The sequence below is a fragment of the Patella vulgata genome, chromosome 7, assembly GCF_932274485.2.
Source record: "Patella vulgata chromosome 7, xgPatVulg1.2, whole genome shotgun sequence".
NCBI lineage: Eukaryota > Metazoa > Mollusca > Gastropoda > Patellidae > Patella > Patella vulgata.
Window position 1 is genome coordinate 16,814,452 of NC_065885.2, and position 21,622 is coordinate 16,836,073.

Below are 21,622 nucleotides of genomic sequence, written 5' to 3' on the forward strand. Positions count from 1 at the left end.
TAGGGAAAATGACAAAAGAGTAGAATTCTGCAGAAGATATTTATTTTTTTTAGAAATAACTAATACTATTGTATAGATCATATTTGTTCGAGCATGATCATATTCGTTTTGCTTTTGTTCTTTTCTTTATCCAGTCTTCATTTCAATATTATAAGGAGAACGCTAAATCGGAGACGGTCCTGTACATTTGAGCACATATGACGTCATACGTCGATTGTGGGTTAGGGTTAGGGTCAGGGTTAAGACCCGCAAGACTAGAGATGTAAACAGGGCTAGCGCCAACCCTAACACTATGCCTGTACCAAGCCTAACCTAACCTACAATCCATATATTATGACGTCATATGTAAAGGACTGTCTCCGGTGTAGTGTTCTCCGAAATCATAATGAAATGTAACGAAAAATGTGTGACTGGTTAATCGAACATAAAAGCTTCATCGCGACAAGCAGCAAAACCCACTGTGGCGGAACGGGTTGATAAAAAGCTAACAACAACTCAAAGCAAGACTTTATTTCACTTAATCGTCTGCTAGTGTTCTGCAAAACAACAATATGTCGAAAGGTAGCCCGATTAAAGATTTTATTGCTGGGGGATTTGGTGGCGTTTGTTGTGTTTCAGCAGGCCAACCACTGGACATGATTAAAGTAAGTTTTTCTTCATATTCGTATTTTGGACATAGGCCTATTTTTTTTTTTAAAAGTCCAGCCCAGGTAATTTTGGATCGAGGTAACCTTCCATGAAAAATAATAATGGCCCAGATCTGTATGTACTTTAAGTGAAGTGGACTTTGACCTGCATCAATGTACATGTAGACTACACCAAATGGCAAAACCAAAAAAAAATAGTTTTTAGACTTTGATCTCAGTCCTCGCAACTCAATAAATTAATAAACCACGACACAACATATTTATCTTAAAAGACAAATTATATCTAGGTTTAGGCTATAATTCTTTTATAAAAAATACATGTAATGTATACTACTTTCAGAGAATGAATCCCAGAACAGCATGCAAACAAAATGAGATAACGTATACAGGTATTACTATTAGTTTAGGGAAGTTAATATAAAAATATAAGTAATGTATAAAATATCTGATGGGGGATTGCAGTATTTCATTAAATCATAGATAATACCATGATTATTAAAATAGATATTTTTTTTTTATCATAGAAAAAAAGGCAAATGCACTATGTGTATAATAATTTAAAGAATAATCTTATATTTTTCCATTTTTTTTTTTAACAGTAATTATCTCAAACTGGTAATTAATAAACTGAACTTTATTTAACCCTTGATTATGCACTCTCCATAGTGAGTGGTGGTAGATAGATTCTGGTATTATGCTTGTAGCTTAAAATTATATACACAGAGACTAGGGCTGTCCGTTCTTGCTGTAATAGTTCCAATAGTATAGATAATTCAAAATTAATATATTGAAAATTTCATAGATTGTTAATTATTGTAACAATGTTACTGGTAAATTGAGACTTGGCCTCGCTTCTCCATTCTTAAGTTAATTAAATCATTAAATGAGGATCGTATTTTAATCTGTTTACATCTATGCCATCCGATGCTTTAGAGAGTTGGTTATAGGCTTGTCATGTGCATAAATACCTAAATAGTAATTAATATAACTTTTGAAGCCAAAATAAAAAACTGTTAAAAGGCAGATTTAACTTTTATTACAAAATGCATCTTTAATATTGGTGATTATTTACATGTGTGTGAGTGTTCAATTTTATGACAGACATTAAACCCCATTTCTCTCTCAATTTTATGTCAAATCATGTAAGCACTAATATCTATTAGCTCACACTACATGAAGTATGTTGCTAGATTTAATACTGTATTTGTATCAGTCAGGTCTCATTTCTGAAATAAGATAATAATAATTATAAGATATGGATCTGTATACTGCAGAAAGTGTGACACAGGAGTTGAAAATAAAATATACACTAAAATACTGTACATTGTAGTTTTTGTATACAGAAATTATTGTAGTTTCCTAAAATATGAATAAAAAGATAACCCTGAAAGTAATTTTGACACATTTGTGAAAATGTCAGAGGTAAAGCATGAATGTTGTGGTGGTGATTTTGAAAAATTGACATGCAATTTATAATAAAATACTGAACAAGTACAAAACAAATAATACCTGTTCTGTTTGAAGAATTGTGTTTATTTATGTAATATGTCCCAAAAAATAAATATATTCTATTCTATGGTGTGTTAATTGCGGTGACCTAATCCCAAGACCTACATATACGTGTATAGGTCAGATATATGCATCTAACATAATGTGATATGTGCTTCTGCTTTCATTTATGTCAAATGTATAGAAAATAATTGCATTGTGAACAAACGAGAACACATTTATTGTTGTGGTCATGATTTTGACATGTTGACATTTGTCTGTTGATCGTAATTTTGACTTAATTGAGAGCAGCATAAAAATATCTTTCTTAGTTTATTATTTCCTCATTAGCACAGTACAGTGAAATGAAAAATGTTTTATATGTATTTTCTATCTTTATTATATTTATGAATTCATAAGTATTTGAAATAGGCTCAAAACACAAAAGAAAATATTAACCTGATGAAAATTGGCTGTATCGTTTCCTGTAAACAACATAGAAGGCATAAGCCAAAATCATCATTAATCTGTTGAACCATGGAGGAAATTGTGCCCCTTGCACAAAACAAATTAATTTGGGCGGTTTACCATAAATGCAACGTAGAAAGTGCTTACCATACAGTCAATAAATATCTTTAATAATAATCCCGTTCCATTTATAAAACTTATCTAAGACGCAAAAAATAATGTCCATTGCCTTATCCGCAAACACACTAATGAATCAATGAAAGAAACGTGTAACAACAGATCTCCCACATCTTCTCACAGCAGCCTTTACCACTGCAAATAAAATTAAGTGGTTGTTGATTTTCCCTTCTAACTGGTGGTAACGTTTGACATATTATAACAGTTGTAAGTGATTGGGCTTTGCTACACAATTCAACTCAATTTTATCAAAATAATGACCGTTTTGGCCTAAAACGTAAAATATATTTTGGTCGTGAGGTTGACATGATCAGTCGTTATTCTTGACGTCGCTTAATAGCTGTCAAGTATCGAGACCAAAACATAGTCAATGTCATTCTGGTCACGTAGAGAATGCCGACCATTTTATGACTGAAGGAATTACCTTTTAATTTACAGGAAAATAGCCCTCTGTCATAATAAAGCGGTTAATATATTCAATCTGTACACTTTTACGGTTATAGATTCCAATGTCTAAGAGGTCGTGACGATAATTTTGGTCCTGATTTTCTTTAATTTGTTTGACAAAATATATATATACCACAAACGTGTGGATTTTTTTTTTTACTTCGACATCCTGGGAACCGTGTTACTTCATTGTGGACAAAATTGTCAATAATCATATCTACATTCGTAACATATTTTGCTGTTTTAGGTAAGAATACAGACTATGCCAAGGCCGCCACCAGGCCAGGCACCACTCTATGCAGGTACCTTTGATTGTGCAATGAAAATTGTGAAGAAAGAGGTAATCATAAACAATACATGTACCGACAGTTCATTTTTGATTCATTGTAAACAGAAGTCTTAGAAACTTTTCCTTGGTAAAAGATTAGATTAAAATTAAAATTCAGTCTAGATGAAATAAATTCATATTTTTCATACAAATGAAAAGATAAATCCCCAAACATACATGTACCTATTTAAACAAAAATCAAAAGGAAGTGACAAAAAATGAGTTAAGATTTATTAAAAGTCTAATCTAATATTAATACTTGTTTCAGGGATTTTTTGGTTTATATAAAGGAATGGGAGCTCCATTAGCTGGTGTTGCACCAATGTTTGCTATTTGTTTTTTTGGTTTTGGTGTTGGCAAACGTCTTCAACAGAATAAACCTGATGATGTTTTAACGTAAGTCGGTGGCATTACCATTGGATTTACTAGCTTACATGTACTGTTCCTATAATACACAAGACATTTCTATGGAGTACCATAACTGATACAAATATGAGAGATAGAGAAATGGGGTTTAACCCCCACTCGACACAAACTAGGTCATTTCGGGACTAACACATGGTTTAATTTTATTTCCAGATCCTAGTGTAGTAAAGACAACTAAATCAAAATTTTGAACTATACAATTACAAACGAAACGCAATAGGATCTGTGTTTTAATCAGATTGGCTAAACCTCCTGATACAAATATGATGGGACATTGTGTTCCACAGAATTGCTGTATTCATTTCATTTGCATAGAATTATGTCCTGTGTATTTTAAGTTCAATGACCAAATGTGAATGAAATAATTAACAGTAATACTAGGTCAATCTGATTAAAACACAGATCCTATTTCGTTTCGTTTTTATAGTTCAAAATATCGTTTTACTTGTCTTTACTACACTAGGATCTGAAAGAGTTGTTATCATTGACGTGTTCTGGATAGTGTGAGGTATTAGCCAATGAAACGGTCTGTTACGGCAAGCTTTAGGCATGTTTTTCACGAAACTGTGGGTAAGCCCCTAGAAGCATTAATGCTGATTGGTTAATCAAATGTCTGATGTCATAGACTCACTTGCCGCTCGTATGACCTCTGACGTGACCTATTGCAACAACCAGTCAGATCTTCATGTAGTGTAGGTCATTGAAAGTATAAAAAAAACGTAACGAAATATAGATCTATATTTTGATCAGATTGATACTAGGTGTGAGTTTATCTTGTACTGGATTGTTAACCTTTTACTGGTCACACTCTGAATGATGGTAATTATCAGTTTTTCCTGACAATGGATAGTAATTGTGAATGAAAATAATAAAGCACTGTTGATATTACATGTACCCTTCTATAACAATGGCAGACAAATCTAAATTTTCCTCACATGCTTTTGGTGGTCACTTTCCCAGTTGGGCAGCACAAACACTGCAGTTATGCCAAATTGATTACTTACAGAAATCTATGGAAAAATCTGGCATATTTAAAAAGATGTATTGTTTCTCCATTTAAAACAGTTGCTCAATTATTTGGAAGCTTTGCTGTAGCCTTTTTTTTTTCTGCTATTCATGCATGTCGCATATGATTCTTAATTGAGGTCAAGGTCTGATTTGTCTCGAATGCTTGAGTGATTTTAGCATAGTTCATATGTATTTTGTCTTTGTTGTTTTTATTGCTATAGCTATAGCTCACACAACACAGTAACACAGAGAGCATACTTGATAAAATACATAAACAAAAATTGTTATTTAGTTAAAATTAAATGTAATTAGAAATTAAAATAGCTCTGGATATGTGATGTTGGTCATTAAGTAGGTGTTATATTACTAAAATGTTAATTAGTGATGAACACCACTATTGACTGTTTTTAGATATATAAGCATGCTATATGTATCACACTAGAAGTGGTATCGGTTTATTCCCACGAAGGCGCAGTTATTGACCGTAACGGATTAAAAAAGGTCGTTTTCGACGACTTCGGGGGAATCCACCCCCTAGGGATTAAAATGGATTAAAAACGTAACAATGGTGTTATAGATTGTTATGATAAGAATTTACACTTTCATAATCCCCAATGTAACTAATTAACCAACATTTTAGCATCAGTTATGGCATAAGAAACATAACTATACTATAACAAAAATTAATTTTATTTCGCCAAATAAGAAATAAAAACATAACTATACTATAACAAAAATTAGTTTAATTTCGCCAAATTCCTGGAGCTGGCTTTGGATTTGAGCATATTTGTATCCTTTCCTTGGTGGTTCCTGTCCCCCAGCATACTGAACGATTCTAATCTCATTGACATATAGTTCTTGTTGCAAAATTGGTGAATAAAATTCAGAGTGAACATAAATTCATAAAATCTTTAACACCGTTAATTGGGTCCTAATAACAACATGTCTCTATTCAAACGAAAGCCGACAAGTCGATATCTGCGCCTTCGTGGGAAGGATTAATTTTGGTCACGCTCAATAACTGCGCCTTCGTGGGAATACACCGTGGTATCGATAATCTTTTGCTACTAGTTACAGTCCCACCTGCTAATTAATGACTATGTATAATTGGATGGATCGACTTTCTTTACATACTAAACATTAGACTCTAAACTTTAGAGAAATGATGACTTGTATGGTTCGATGGCCAAAATATTTATTAATATTAGGTTAAATTAAGTTGAGCTATTGTGTGATTATGATTAGTGATGGGGTAAACTTTGTGTGATTACATTGATTTTGTTGGCTTACTAACTTTAGTTTAATTTTGACTTATTGATGTGTTAAAAAATTGAACCCAAAATGGATTATGTCACATTGGCTTTTATCTAATGACATAAAGTTTCGAACAAAGACAGGTTGACACTCCATAAATGAATGAATGAATGGAATTTTATGGCATGCCAGCTCCAGCCAGGCTATATTGTGACAAATCACCCCATAAAATAAATCAACCCATAAAATTTTGTGAAACTTAAAATTTTATTTGGATATATATCAAAGAGGTCAAGCCATTATTTTAAATTATTTTAACCTTTCCTATCATATATAAATTTGATGGACAGCAACATTGTTCTTCAGTTGTCGATGAAAAAAATCAATTTTTTATTGGTAACTGCTTATATTAACCTCAGAGTTATGCCTCTTTGTTGTGAATTACAGGATTAATGAGAGATTGAATTGTCTTTATTTGTAGATATGCTCAATTATTTAAAGCCGGTATGGTAGCTGGAGTATTTACTACAGTTATTATGGCTCCTGGTGAAAGAATCAAATGCTTACTTCAGGTAGATTTTTAACACTTGTTTCAGGCCTTTAAAGTTTCATAATCTCTGTTAGTGATATTGAAAAACAATGTGAAGAATGAAATTATCTTTTCAAAAAATCTTTTGAGTTGCATGCATTTTCAGTTGACCAACTAACAAAGAGTACAAATGGTAATATGTTATACATGTACATTTTTCACATTAAATTTATCACATTAAATTGCAATAAATTTATTGAAAAGTTGAAACAAATAATTTATTGTTGGGTGTGCTGTCTATTTATAGTCACTCACAGAGTTAACAGCAATGACCTCTCAATATGACAACAATTATGAAACCATCCTGTAGATTAACTGTTAACACTGTCTCTACCAATAAGATTACACAATTAATCTATAGTAATGAGTTACTCATCATTATCACTGACAGATGAGAGGACCTTATTGAGACAGGATGATAAAGTAACAAAATGTGGGGATCATCGAGTTGATAATTGATTTTAATAAAACTTATCTTATTGATCCCCAATGGTCATTCTTAAATGCAATTAAACACCCACAAAATTGATTTTTGTCTAATATTTATATTTGTTGTATCCAGGTACAAGCAGCTTCAGGTAAGCCAGCTATATATAATGGTCCTATAGATTGTATTAAACAGTTATATAAAGAAGGAGGTATTAGAAGTTTATATCGTGGTACTGCAGCTACATTATTACGTGATGTACCAGCTAGTGGAATGTATTTTATGGTATATGAATGGTTACAACATATTTTAACTCCAGCAGGAGGAAGGTAACTTATTATTTCAGTTAGATAAGGTTCATCACTTGTTTGATATGTGTAGGCCTGACACAATCCAGAAGTTCACTTATGAACAGTAAGTATACTTAAGCTTAGTTCTCTACTTTAATGTGGTAGGGACGGGGGATCTTCAGAAATGATTACTATTATCAGGGGGTGGTTATTGTCCCCCAACTTTTGGAGACAGCAGAGGACCATTAGAATGTGTTCAACCATCGTCTGTTCATCTGTGCCTCACACCTTTTAGAACACAATAACTCTGCTTCCAGTTGACGTTCAAACTTTGTGTAGGTGTTCATTAAATTAGGTGAATTGATGAGAAAATTCTACTTAGGCTAAGCAGAAATTGGCGTATAGTTTCATTACATCAATACCATGACCAAGTTTGATTGCTCGAGACACTGGTAGAATGTTCAAACTTCATGTTGATCATAAGGTCAAGCAGAGTGATTTGATTGTTCGAAAAGATAAATTAATTAATGAGTTCATCTATTTATTTAGGGATTGAGACAGGGGATATTTTAGGCTGTATTTATTATGTAGTTCTATGCTATACATTATGTTATAAATGTATTTCTATGCTATATTTATATTATGTTATAAATTATGTTATGAATGTATTTTTATGTTATATTTATGTTATAAATGTAATTTTATACTATATTTATATCATAAATGTATTTCTATGCTATAATTATACCATGTTATAAATGTATTTCTATGCTATAATTATATCATGTTATAAATTTATTTCTATGTATTATGTTTATTACAGTCGTAATGATTTAAGTGTTGGTAGAACTCTAGTAGCTGGAGGTGTTGCTGGTATATTTAACTGGGCTGTAGCTATTCCACCTGATGTCTTAAAATCTAGATTACAAACAGGTAAAAACATATAGTTTACGTAAAACCAAAAAAACATGCATCCCAGTCTAAGATAAATAGCATGTATTGCTTGCGGACTTGTGATGGATGTATGTAGCTTCCCCTACATGAGGCTGCGTGATCGTCGATTCGATTTGATTTATTTTTTTTGTGAATGAAAACCATGACTGTTGTTTTTTACTTCAATCTAATAATAAAAGATTCTTCTCTTAATGTTCACAGCTCCTGAAGGTACATATCCCAATGGTATACGAGATGTATTTAGACAGCTAATGAAGGAAGAGGGAATTCTCTCCCTTTATAAAGGTTTTACTCCTGTTATGTTACGAGCTTTTCCTGCCAATGCAGTAAGTTTATCATCTTTAAAATTCATTAGATGACCATACAAAAGAAATGTTCTATTTCTCAGACAATCATTCCAAAACAATATGATGTAGGAGGAAGGTTTTTATTTTTTGTTTGTTTTATTTTTTTGCCAAAGGATCACTATGACTAAATGACTGCTTACAAACATCACATTTCAAGCTTCTACATTTATTTCATCTTCTCTTTAATTGTATTGAGTTGACTGGCGTGGTTTCGAATCCCCGGCTGTACGTGACAAGGAGTAGGGTTGCCTGTCTAACCTTGTGGGTTTTCTCTGAGTCCTCCGGTTTCCTCCCACTGCTAAAGACCCCTATGCGCAAGCGAATTATTGAAATAAAATTAAACGATATGTTAGCCCTGAAATGACCTAGTCTGTGTCGAGTGGACGTTAAACCCATTTCTCTCTCTCTCTCTATTTATATGACCATATTGGACATGTAATTAATGGTAGACATAAGAAAACTGTACTACAAATACAATTTAAGAAGTTTAGCCACGAAAATTGTATTTTCTGTACTCTGACTGTCCCATTAACAATGAATTGAGTGACTTGAAAATAACAGCCTTATTTTATATCCTGGATATTTTAATACCAGTTATTTATTTCTTTGTGTGCAATATACATGTACATATACTTGCATATTTGTATATTTTCCAATATGTCTGAGGAAATCTAAAACTATCTGTTCTAATTTGATTGTAATTTTATTTTTCAGGCCTGTTTTATGGGTTATGAATTAGCAATGAAAGGTTTAAATTGGCTGGCACCAAATCTGTGATAATTGAGTGCAATTAATATTTTTATCATAACTCAGTAACAAATATGCATTAAAGTGTGGGTGGGGGAAATTGTAGGAAAAATGAATTTTTCTACCTTTGAAGATATATAAATATTTGATTAATGGTAATACTTACATTTCATACTCAAAATAAAATCAAAACAATTAATACATTCTGCAATTAGAATATGTTTTCCTGAATATTTACAGGGGGTATGTTTTTGGATATGATTTCAGAGACTATATCTTATCTTAATTTATATTTAGTTCAACTCTTCCAGTATTATTTCAATGTCTGTCTTAATTTATGATACAATCCCTATAAGATGTAAATATTTATATTATATTCTTGTTGTATTAAAGTCTTTCTAATCACTAGGGTATTGTTAACAGGAGAGCAAGCTATAAATGTATGATACACTGCCTACCTAACCCCTGTTTGAAGCCGTTTCACAAAGATGCATACACAGTGTAAATGTTAATGTCTTACAAATCTTTCAGTGGAAATGTTGATTGTTTAAACTGTTAGTGATTTTGTTAGATTTAATTTCAATGTACGGCAGCTTACAGTGCATTATGTGCCTTCATCCTGTGATTCCTTGCCTTCTTTGTTGATTGATAAAATGATGATACAGATCTCATCTAAATATTAACGGGTCTATTGTACTGTATACTACTTTTATAAACATTAATTAATTAAAACAACATTTATTTTATAACCTGTAGCTTAGAATTGTTTTAATTTTAAATATAGCACAAATAAATTTATTTGCCAGGATATGTAGTACCATAGTTCATTATCTATTATTAAAATAGTTTCATCAATACAGATCTTGTGTATACGGGTAACTATTGATCACTGTTCATAAATAAAGCCATGGCTTAATAGTCACTAGATCGAAGAATAATCTAGCATGTGTTTCTGGTTTTGTTTTGAGTGGATCACAGATACCCGGATACAGTCACAACCATAGTGTTAAAGGAGGAAAGTCGCTAACTCATTAAATATTTAAGACAAAATCAAAATTTTAAAATTGGCACACAATCACATGCCAGAATGATTTGGAGTGCCATTTCTAATGAAGTGATTCGATGAACGAGGCTAAACATATCCTACAGGACAATACTACTAGTTTAGACTGGAATAACCAGACGCCAAAGACTGCCATTGAATTTGGACTCTTTGCGTATTTCGCTGAACGTAACTGTTTAGAAATTACGGTAAAAAAGAGAAACAAATGAATGTAAATCAGTTTACATACATTCATAATACATTATTATATGTGTTGCGACCCATTTGTGTCCATTTCTAGGTGCCAAAGAATAGAGATTTAGGTCCTTTAATTGTTTAAGTAAAAACTAAAGGATTTGTGCTTTGAGCTGAAACTATTTCAATAGTAGATAATAAATTAATAAAATAACTTAAAAGTGGCATTATGGAAGATAAGATGAGGAGCTGACAGTTCTCGCTATAACAGTTAAAAAAAAAAATATAATGCTGAAAATTTCAAATTACTTCACCCTGAGCCAAGGAACCTCATTTCAGTAACACTACAATCTTGATTGTCATTGTTACCGTTGTGACGATAATAAACAAAGTCTTGATTATCTATTTTTATACGCCCATTGAAAGTGTGGGCGTATATTGTATTGTCACCCGTTTCGTTGTCCACAATTTCTTGTGAACACTCTGCAGACTACATTTATCATCTGATTGTTTTGAAATTGATACCTTGTTTACATTAGTGAGATAAATTCCAATAATTTCTTCTGGAGTTATGGCCTTGTTTCACTTAATTTCACCTTGTGAATGCTCTAACGTCAAAAATTATTATCCGATCTGTATAATATAACATTTAAGGCCTAAAGAAAGATATGATATAGGCAGATTTAGCTCTTGCACAATGCATGTTTAAATGGCTGTATCCCTCATTCATATGCCCTCTTGGTTTCCAACACCTTTGTGTTTTAATAGCATATATATACATGTCTTTATGTTAATTTTTCCCTTGCTGGTCATCATTTTATATCGGAAAGTCTGAAATGTCTTATGCAAATAAATTTTGATTCAAGCTGTCTACATACAAATCTCTGTTTTTCTGAACTCCACATTACTGTTTTTTTGGGGGATATATTTCACTAAAGGTGATGGTGGTCTAATTAAATTATATTAATATATATTATAACGTATTCCAAACAATTTCAAAGTGGTGTTTTTGTTTTTTTTTTACATCAAATGGAAATTGTACATAATATTTTGAAATAAATTTATATTGAACAGAATTTATTAAATTTTGTTATAAATAAAAAGACTACAAATTCACAACAAAACACAACACAAGGTATATATTAATATAATTAATTACTACTCTATTACTTAAAGATACATTATGGGAGATAAGATAAAGAGATGGCAGTTTTCGCTATAATAATTACAAACTAGATAGTGTAAAGGTAATTTGCTGAAAATTTCAGTCAAATTGATCCACTATGAGCCGAGAAAGAAGCGGGTGAAATTTTTGCATAGTCTCGGTCATCATTACTAAAATCATTTATATAAACAGCATAGTCTCGATTATCCACTTTTTCTGATTTAATTATCAACGGCTGTTAGCGGCATATAGGAATCTAATCCAGCCAACATCGAAGGCTAGCCTTGACATCGAAAGTTTATTATGGTCTGGATAAGTTAATTAATGTCTAATTGATAATTTAGATAACATTTCAGGCGTAAGCGAATTCATGAAATAAAATTGAACAATATTTTAGTCCCAAAATGATCTAGTTTGTGTCTAGTTACCCTCATTTCTCTCTCTCTCTCTCTCTGTAGCTGCTACAGTCATAATAATCCATTCAGATATTCAATACACCTTTTGTCAACATCAGAAAATATCTCCCAAACGAATACAAATGAGTTTGCCATGCACAGTGGATATTGAATTAAACAAGAGCATTGGTACTGCAGCAATATATGTCAACATTCCTGGGGGTTGGGGCATGCACCAAAATAAATAATTGCTGTCTTTACAGTATAAGGAATAGATATGCAAAGTTCCAAGATGATCCATTGAGAATTGGAGCTTGTAGACGATAAACACAAAAAGAGGGCGTAGCTCAGCCCCTGGGGGTTGGATATGGAACAATATAAATAGGGACAACCCTATGATGAATCATGCTGAATTAGATCAAAATCTGTTAATAATTGCAACCAGTAGATTATTTACAGACAAAATTTTAACAAAATGTGGGTGTGGCACCACCCAAGCGAGGCGGATCATGCACCAAAATCAATAGTTGTCGTCCTTAAGGAATAAGTATACCAACCTGAAAGATAATCTGTTCAGAATTGTGGCCTTCAGGTGCTCAACACAAAAAATGGGCGTGGCTCTGCACCTGGGGGTCGGGACGTGCACCAAAGTCATAGTTGCCGTCCTTAGGCTATATAGGGAATAGATATGCCAAGTTCCAAGATGATTTGTCAAGAAATACAGCCTAAAGACATCAAACAAACAAATACAGAAGATGGGTGTGGCTCTGCCCCTGGGGGTCAGGCATACATCAAAAACAATAGGGATCATCCGTAGGATATAAGGAATAAGTATATACAGACAGGGGCAAAGGCATAATATGTCCACATTATGAGAGAGAGAACCTAGGTACTTTCGTGACTAACATGATTCAATTTTATTTCAATAATTTGATTGTGTGTAAGAGTCTTTAACAGTGGGAGGAAACCAGAGGACCCAGAGAAAACCCACGAGATTGGACAGATGACCCATCTCCTTGTCACATATAACTGGGGGTCCACATTATGAATGTGGACATAAAAAAAGGATCATTCTAAAAATTATCTTTTGACATCGAATATTAGTTGAGGTAGAACAACATTTTATTAGAGCTTAGGCTGTGTGGGGCACCCTATATTTACTTACAGATGCATTATGTAAGAATTTGATAAAGAGCTGACAGTTTTTGCTGTAATAGTTCAAAAATATGTACCGGTAATCAAAAAGGAGTACAATATTGAAAGTTTCAGTCAAATTACTTTATTTTCTGCAAAGTTATTAGTATTTGAAGTTTTGACAATATAAAGTCAGAGCCATCTGATAGCTATGAGAGTTGATATGGGCATGTCATCTTATAAATGTTGAAATAATAATTTATATAACATTTGAAACCAGAAAAAAAGGGCTGCAATTAGCTCTTACTAGTCTTACATAATGTGGCTTTAAAAAAAAATTAAACCGAATATTTTTATACGAAAAGATTTTATTATTAATCTTAATTTCAATACATGTACATAGAATGATGTTAACATTATTTTTCATAATTACTTTGATGAACATGCATTACAAAATGTTATAATCAAAAATATATTTAAATAATTAAGCTTAATTCAAATTACACAGACCTGTGTTTTATATATATAAAATCTTTAACTTAGTAGTAATAAATAAAATTAGTATGAGCTATGTCATGCATACAAACAGCCTATACTGCATTCCTACATTGTGTATTTTGCCTGTATTTTGCTTTACAGTTACAATGCATTATCGAATATGTTTATGCAGCCTTAATTGAAGGTTTTTTTTTTTTAAATTGACAACACAAGTACTATGCACCTTCTTGTGGTATTTCACAACAAAACTAGTGCACATTAATTATTCTGTTGCATTCACTTCTTACATGAAGTTTTCTTTTTATTCAATTGCTGAATTATTGAGTGTAAAGAGTTTGGCATCATCAATTTACATCATACAAAGTTAAACATATAGAGCAAACTTAAGCAATTCTGAAAATTTTGATGTACATGTATCACTAAAGTGATAGCGGAGAGGAGAGACCTAACCTACATTTCAAGATTAATGTATTGTTCTTATCATCAATCCTCTGATAAAAATCTGCACTCCCTTTCAAAAAGGCAGTATGAAATGTTCAGAGGATTGTAATTCTAAAGATTGTGATTGAAATGTGATGAAATTCATAAACATACATACAAAAAAAAAAAAAAAAATTAATAATTGCCTAGTGGTGCTGCCAATGTCACCATTAACATAACATAGAGCTGTGAAGTTTTCATTTTATTATTTATGTATGATTTTATGTTATCTCCAGTCCACCTACTACTTTCTACCTGTGTTTCTAGCTGTCTTTTTAAATCCTATCACCATTTAAATAACCAATAATATTCCTACAAATAGTAGATCGTCACTTATATCCCCTTTGTAGCAAGCAGAAAAGCACTATGTAGAACTAATCATTTCAAACTGGCTTCTACATACCAGTAATGAATACGTTGCTGCTGCTGAATTGAAGCATACCCCATTGAAATAAAGTTGCACATAATGTCAGAGTTATCCAATATGAAATTTATCAACTGTTGAATCAAAATTACCCACTAAGTAATAAAAAGTGATTACTTATCAAAAAGGAATATTGACATGTTTTCCTATTAGTTTATTTATATATATAATATATACAAGTTGTATTTATAATTATATTAATGAAAGATGAAGAAATTTATACAATTAGGTTAAAACAAATTAACCCATGAGGTCTTTTCTTTTGGTAATATGATACAGCCATATATATATATATCTGAAACAAAATATTAGAAATATTACAATAATATACAAACCAAAATATCTAGAACCCCTTGACTGAATCTTGTAAATATTTAAAGTAGATGGGCCAACTATTGCTGTATTCTAACTACCAGCATAACATGAAATGAAATGAAATGGGGTTTAACGCCCTACTGTTCTGCTCCTAAACTGGGCTAATGAAGACGGGCATACGCCATACAGTGTGATATGACGGAAATTTTGCCCGGGCAGCGGCGCTACGGCCTACTCTTATATCGAATTCCAACTGCCAAGGGATCTTTTACGTGCCAGCTTCTTACCCACTTAGCCACGTGATCCCCACCAGCATAACAAAGACAGCCCACTACAATCAACATTTAAGTTTGAATGCCATGATATATCAACAATTTCGGTTGTGATGGAACTAGAACTAGCATTGACAGAAACATTACAACATTAACTCCTGATGGATATTCTTTTATTCATCCTCCAAGATTAAAGCCTGATGGTGGAGTTGGATTGTTGTTTGTTTCATTGAAAAAGCAGCATGAGACAAATTTGACAACTTCTTTAAAATTTGCACGATTTTTATGAAATTTGGAATGTAAGCCGATCTGACTGATGCGACTTGAACGAAGTCATTAGAAATTTTCCAACTTATCTCCCCTTGGTGAATTGAAGGATCAAAGTTTTTTTAAAATTTGAAAAAAGTAAGTCATATGGCCTTGTAAATTTCTTTCTGTACTAGCTATGGAGTATTTTGGGTATTTGAAAATTTCAAATTTCTACTTTGACTTTGTTTTGTGCTGACAAAGTTGTTTACGAGTAATAAGTCTGCATTAATGGCTTAGAAATATTCAGAATAGGCTGTCTTTTCGTGAATTTCATTTTCTGATCCATCCTGTTTTTAAACGGCTTGATCCATATTTCTGAATCTTCTGGAACAGGAAGTCAATCCGATTAAAGCAATATAAGTCTCAGTTATCTCCCTTTATTTTTCAGATTATTTTTTCGCTGGCTATATTTAGGCTTACAACTTCGCGAGCTTTTGACCGATTTTAATAATTTTTTTTGTTGTTGAGATTCTTTATATAACCCATGACATGTGACAGGAAGTGACCGTGAATATAAAAGCTTTCATATCTGCCTAGCAGATCTACTTATTATTGTTATTATGTATATATTTCTATTTTATTTGTATTCTTTAATTGTAACATTGTAAAGCACCCATGAACACTATGTGAAAGAGCGGCTATATAAATTTTGTAATAATAATGACTAACAGATAATTTTGATACAGGAAATAAATATCACCAGTATTGATCGTCATAACTGCTGATCTGTGTATCTATCAAATTTATCTACCTTTATATTCTAACAAAATAGATGGACAATTTCCTTTCCTTTAAGAAAGTCATCACTTTTTTCATCGTTAGTGTATTATAATCTTGTATGCAGCATTCATTCTATATCTTACAATCTATCCATTTTCTTATTAGATGATATATTATGTGAATTTCATTGTTCACAAAAATCATTTAAGAGTCTTTCAGAATAACTTCAGTAAATAGTCTTTTAATACATACTTTGTATTATTACTAAAAAAAAATATACATATACCGGTACCATTAACTTACATATAAAAGTTTAATCCTATAAAGCTCGCATTTAGAAATGTTTTAAGAACTCTTCAGCACTGATTCTAGCTCGTGAATTAACTGCTAATTTCATCTCATTTATTTCTTTATCAATTTCTTCCATAAATGTTATGAGAAAATCCACCAGTTTGTGTTTTAACATTTGTTCAGCATGGAAATTGGTAATCAAAAAACTGATATCATAACCCTGAAAAAAACCCATGGGAATATTGCATATAATATTAGAGAAAAACAAAGATGGCTGATAAAGTAATACAGGGAGAGAGAAAAAAAAATGGGGTTTGAGATCCACTCAACATAATCTAGGTACAACAGTTTGGGAACATATGACACATAATTGGCGCACCATAGCTAGCAATTCTCAAAAACAAAGGGCATATATATAAGTTATAAGAACACTAACAGGTAATTGCAACACACAAAATAAACAAATTTGACAATTTACTAAAAACATATTAGGTTATAAGTTAAGCTTTTTGATGTCATACTAATAGCCGACATCACTAACTCTACAGTCACAATGTAGAGTACATTTTGTAATAGAAAAAATAGTGCATGTAGAATCTACTGGTACAATAACAAAGGTCTTGAGTGACAGATTGATACTGCATCTAATATGAATACAATATCATGCACATGAATTTCTATGAAATCATCACATAAATCCAGTAGCATTACTTTAAATAATGGTACACCAACATCAAACGAAGTATATTAAATAGGGATATAAAGAAACAAAATGTACTGAAAGTCAACATACCTCCACTGGTTTCCTTCTTAAAATAAAGAAATTTTCTGCTCTCATCATCATGAACCTCATAAATTTATGACATAAAATTTTCTCTATTTCATCAGCCTACAAAATAATTGCGATTATTATTGAAATCAATGAAACTGAAACCTAAGTTTTGTTTTACAGTAACACAACTAAATAACAAATATCAGCTTGTAGATAATATTCTTTAAGCTGCTGATTGTTATTTAAATGTTCAAACCATAATCTTATCTTAAACAACTTATTCCATACTAACACGTACTCCAATTGATTTTTAACATTAAATTAAGAAAACAAAGTCAAAATATCAATGGCAAATAATCTTCCAGCTTGGGTTAGAGAAATCCATCAAAAGATCTTAAACATTCATATTTTTGTAAATAACTCCAGCAGTAATTATCGGAAATTGTTGAAAATCAATAGGCTTCTTTGTCTCATGACCTTAAACACTGTGTATAAATTTAAAGTTAATTGGATATTAACTTTGACCTCTAGAGCGTCCACAAGATTTTTTGAAGTGATCAAGGGCCATAACTCCGACAGTAATTATCGAAAATAGCTGAAAATCAATAAGCTTCTTCGTCTCATGACCCTAAACACTGTGTATAAATTTAAAGTCAATCGGATATTAACTTTAGCCTATAGAGCGTCCACAAGCAATTGTGGATGCCGGACGGACTGACGGGGGCGACAACAATATACGACCACATTTCAATGTGGGCGTATAAAAAACAATGACTGGTGATACAACGTCCTACAAAGACTTGGCTAATGAAGACGCGTATGCACCATGCAGTGTGCTATGCGAGCACTTTTGCCCAGCCAGCATGGCTACAGACTGCTCTTATTTCAAATTATAAATAGAAAATACAAGTAGAGGACGATAAAACCCCCACACTCGATAATTAAGGAGGACGGAAGATTCCCTAGAACTCTGGCTGATGAAGGGCTATTAGCCCGAAACATGTACTGGACTTAGAATATAATTTTTAAAAACCATCTACTTAGTGTTGTGAAGTCTGTTCCTGGGGATTCTCTTTTTTCAAATTATAAATGTTAATGGTTCTTTTACGTTCATGCCAATGTGTACACAGACCTGTTTTTTATCCCATCCGATCTACTAGACATTGTTACGTCATGCCAGGTACTTTTCGCTGGAAAACAGGAAACCTTTTCGGCCACCACTGGGATCAAACCCTGGACCTCCTGGTTAGTGGGCCAGCACCTTACGCACTATGCCACTGTGGCTCCAGTAATAGTAACAAACATACATATACTTGTGTTGTAATTTAAGTTCAGTACACCTACCTGTTTAACAGCTATACTGATACGTAATGAATTAATGGAACCTTCTATTAAAACTCTTTCTTTCTCATTACGACTAACCACTACAGATTGCAGTAATAATTCTTTACTTGATCTAATTAAAGGAGACAAAAAAGAATATTATAAATTATTCTATTATAGATACGAGCATTTACACTCAAGCTCAATCAGCTTAGACACAAAAATAATACCTGCATTTACTGTTACATTCTTGACCCCACAAAAAAAGGGTTGGCCAGAATATCTTATTCTTGCAGCATGGTCACAAGGGATACAATAAAACTAATAAATTAATCTTTGAAAAGCTTATGTACCGTACCTTTATGTTTCAATAAGTAAAGGTTAGCTTTTATTCATACTTTAGTTACTTATGTTGAAATAAACATGTGCAGAATGATAATGCTAAATTGTTTGTTATCCAATAGGCATTATGCATTTCATATATATTCCAAATCTCAATAAAAAAAAACCCTACTTTGTTTCTACTTCTGGTTTATTGTGTCTTTCTACAACTTGTGAGTCAAAATTCTGAACACACATGGCAGCTGTAACTGTGTTACGCACAGCAGTTAAGTAGGGTTTCAATGTTGCCGCCTGAAAAAAAAGATTTAAAACTAATGTAAGAATAATAATGTTTAAGCCCTCTGAAAATAAAATGAAAGATCAGAATGAATATTTAATGTACCGGCAAACAAAAAGTAATATGGTTTTATTGGACAGAAACTTTTTTGTCAGTTAACTGTCTGTCTCTGCACACATTGGTTGTTGAAGAGTTGGCAGAATTCTACCCCTCGAATTGTACCAGTTGAGTAAATGCAAATTACTGTATGTTATCTCTCCTCAAAATTAAACCCATTCCAATCTGGACATAAGAACCAAAATGTAAGCTGCCAAATAAAAAAGGCTGACAGACTCACAATATCTAGGAATAGGCTACCAGATTACTGCCCAATATACATGTAGGGTCTTGCTCAGTACATTTCCTCACCTAAATTGGTCTACATAGTATGTACGTGTTATGTACACATGTACCAATCACTACCAGACAAATAATTTAAAGGAGTGAAACTTTTTTTGAATTAGGTCAAAATACATGTACATTTATAGCATTGAATATTGTTTATTTGATGTGTTATTCATATCAGCGAAAAAAAGATACTTATTTATTTCGAAGAAATTAGTTTCTCTACAAATTTTACTTTTAGATTAAATTATGGCTGACTAAAATAATTAGTTCTTAACACTGGTTTCTGCGAGGTCTAGGATTCTACCAGGTCTAGCCAATCTAAACTAATGCTCAATAGTTCAACTGACATGTACTATGTAGTTAAAACCAGTGTGCTGATTCATCAATATTGGATTTTATTCATATTCACATATCATCAACATGAATGATCATTATTCACGAATATATATATGCAACAGAATTCATTCTCAACTTCAATGCAAGATTGACTTATTGAATAATTATTTTTCTGTTGGGCTAAATTAAGGAAGAAGGAAGTTGGACACAATCCCAATGGCCAATATATGCTGATTGAATTTAAATAGGTTTGGCTAGTAACTTAATTTTATCAATGTGAAGAGCTATTAATAGGCATAGGCCTAGATAGTAGATGGGACAGTAGAAAACTCCAGAGTCAAGGAAGTACTGTGGGTTGAGCAACTTAAATGTTTATTTACATATGATTTTTTGACATACAGCGCTTCTCGGATTTTGGAATCACGGAATTAATAGGTATTCTACATGAAAACTTAATGGCAATGAGTCATTCGCCCAAATTCTTGATAGCAAATCAGATTTTATAAATCCTCGATCAGCCAACCGGCCAAATGTGGCGATTCCTCAAAAAGTTTACATCCTAATTTTTGTACAATGAACAACAACGAAACCTTTAAAAATTGGCAGATTTATTTAATATAGCAGTTTCACAACCGGTTCATTAATTTAATGATTTAATACAATATAAATACTGCTAGAATTAAAGTAAATAATATTAAAGAAAACACCCACCATATTCCTCGCCTGAATCAATCCGGAAGTTGAACTACCGGGTGCGTCAAAGCGCCATCTATCAACAAAAGAGACCCAGTAATATTAAAGCTAAATCAAAAGTAGATCTAACATGACAGCTGTCAGAATTAGGCTAACATTTTTTTTGTAGTTTGAAAACCAAGTAGGTCTACGACAATCAGAAATGCCCAATGTATGGTATAATTTTCAAAGTTTGTTATTTACGAAATTTATTCTGAGACTAAATAAATAACTATATTATAATATAATATTGTTTTTGCCAGGGCAGTGGCATGGATCTGTAAGAAATCACAATATTAATTCCTTACAAAAGCATCTTTACTTACCAAGAAATTAAATTTAATTGGTTTTGAATAATATATTCAAATAAACTAAGACACGACTAATGATTGCCTGGACCTAATATATTTTGTATGAGCATCACGACAAAATATGTGCATAAAGTATGTATTTGATCATTTGACAAACAGGGTTAGCTCCAAGTATACCATCTAATTTGAACTTGACCAAACAAACTGAATAAACCAATGAAGACTGGTATATGGGTTGAGGAAAATTTTAATTATACTAGATAATAAACAAGTATGTAAGTTATTTGCTACTATAGATGCGCTAA

The 21,622-nt window shown here is 32.2% G+C and overlaps 2 protein-coding genes across 2 annotated transcripts; one reads left to right on the forward strand and one right to left on the reverse strand.

The window, feature by feature from the left end:
- The first annotated feature begins 393 nt into the window (after positions 1-393).
- Positions 394-11,707, forward strand: LOC126828769 (mitochondrial carnitine/acylcarnitine carrier protein). The gene is made up of 8 exons (XM_050558742.2): positions 394-644; positions 3,475-3,567; positions 3,824-3,951; positions 6,725-6,815; positions 7,395-7,588; positions 8,373-8,482; positions 8,705-8,829; positions 9,565-11,707. Exons 1-8 carry the CDS (start codon positions 552-554, stop codon positions 9,625-9,627), a joined length of 897 nt encoding a protein of 298 aa, XP_050414699.1. The 5' UTR covers positions 394-551; the 3' UTR covers positions 9,628-11,707.
- Positions 11,708-14,154: 2,447 nt separating this feature from the next.
- Positions 14,155-21,050, reverse strand: LOC126827390 (actin-related protein 2/3 complex subunit 4). Its single transcript, XM_050556686.2, has 6 exons — positions 20,986-21,050; positions 19,447-19,565; positions 18,954-19,065; positions 17,631-17,726; positions 16,850-17,057; positions 14,155-15,225 (listed from the first exon to the last, which is right to left on the reverse strand). Exons 1-5 carry the CDS (start codon positions 20,986-20,988, stop codon positions 16,881-16,883), a joined length of 507 nt encoding a protein of 168 aa, XP_050412643.1. The 5' UTR covers positions 20,989-21,050; the 3' UTR covers positions 14,155-15,225; positions 16,850-16,880.
- Between the last annotated feature and the right edge of the window lie 572 nt (positions 21,051-21,622).

Excerpts from the sequence above, each read along its gene's own strand:
- LOC126828769 (XM_050558742.2), top strand. The coding sequence starts at position 552 with ATGTCGAAAGGTAGCCCGATTAAAGATTTTATTGCTGGGGGATTTGGT. Across the intron at positions 645-3,474 it reads AACCACTGGACATGATTAAA|GTAAGAATACAGACTATGCC; the intron begins GTAAGTTTTTCT and ends TTGCTGTTTTAG. Across the intron at positions 6,816-7,394 it reads GAATCAAATGCTTACTTCAG|GTACAAGCAGCTTCAGGTAA; the intron begins GTAGATTTTTAA and ends TGTTGTATCCAG.
- LOC126827390 (XM_050556686.2), bottom strand. Across the intron at positions 19,066-19,446 it reads AAACCAGAAGTAGAAACAAA|ATCAAGTAAAGAATTATTAC; the intron begins GTAGGGTTTTTT and ends TCCTTTAATTAG. Across the intron at positions 17,727-18,953 it reads TCAGTATAGCTGTTAAACAG|GCTGATGAAATAGAGAAAAT; the intron begins GTAGGTGTACTG and ends ATTATTTTGTAG.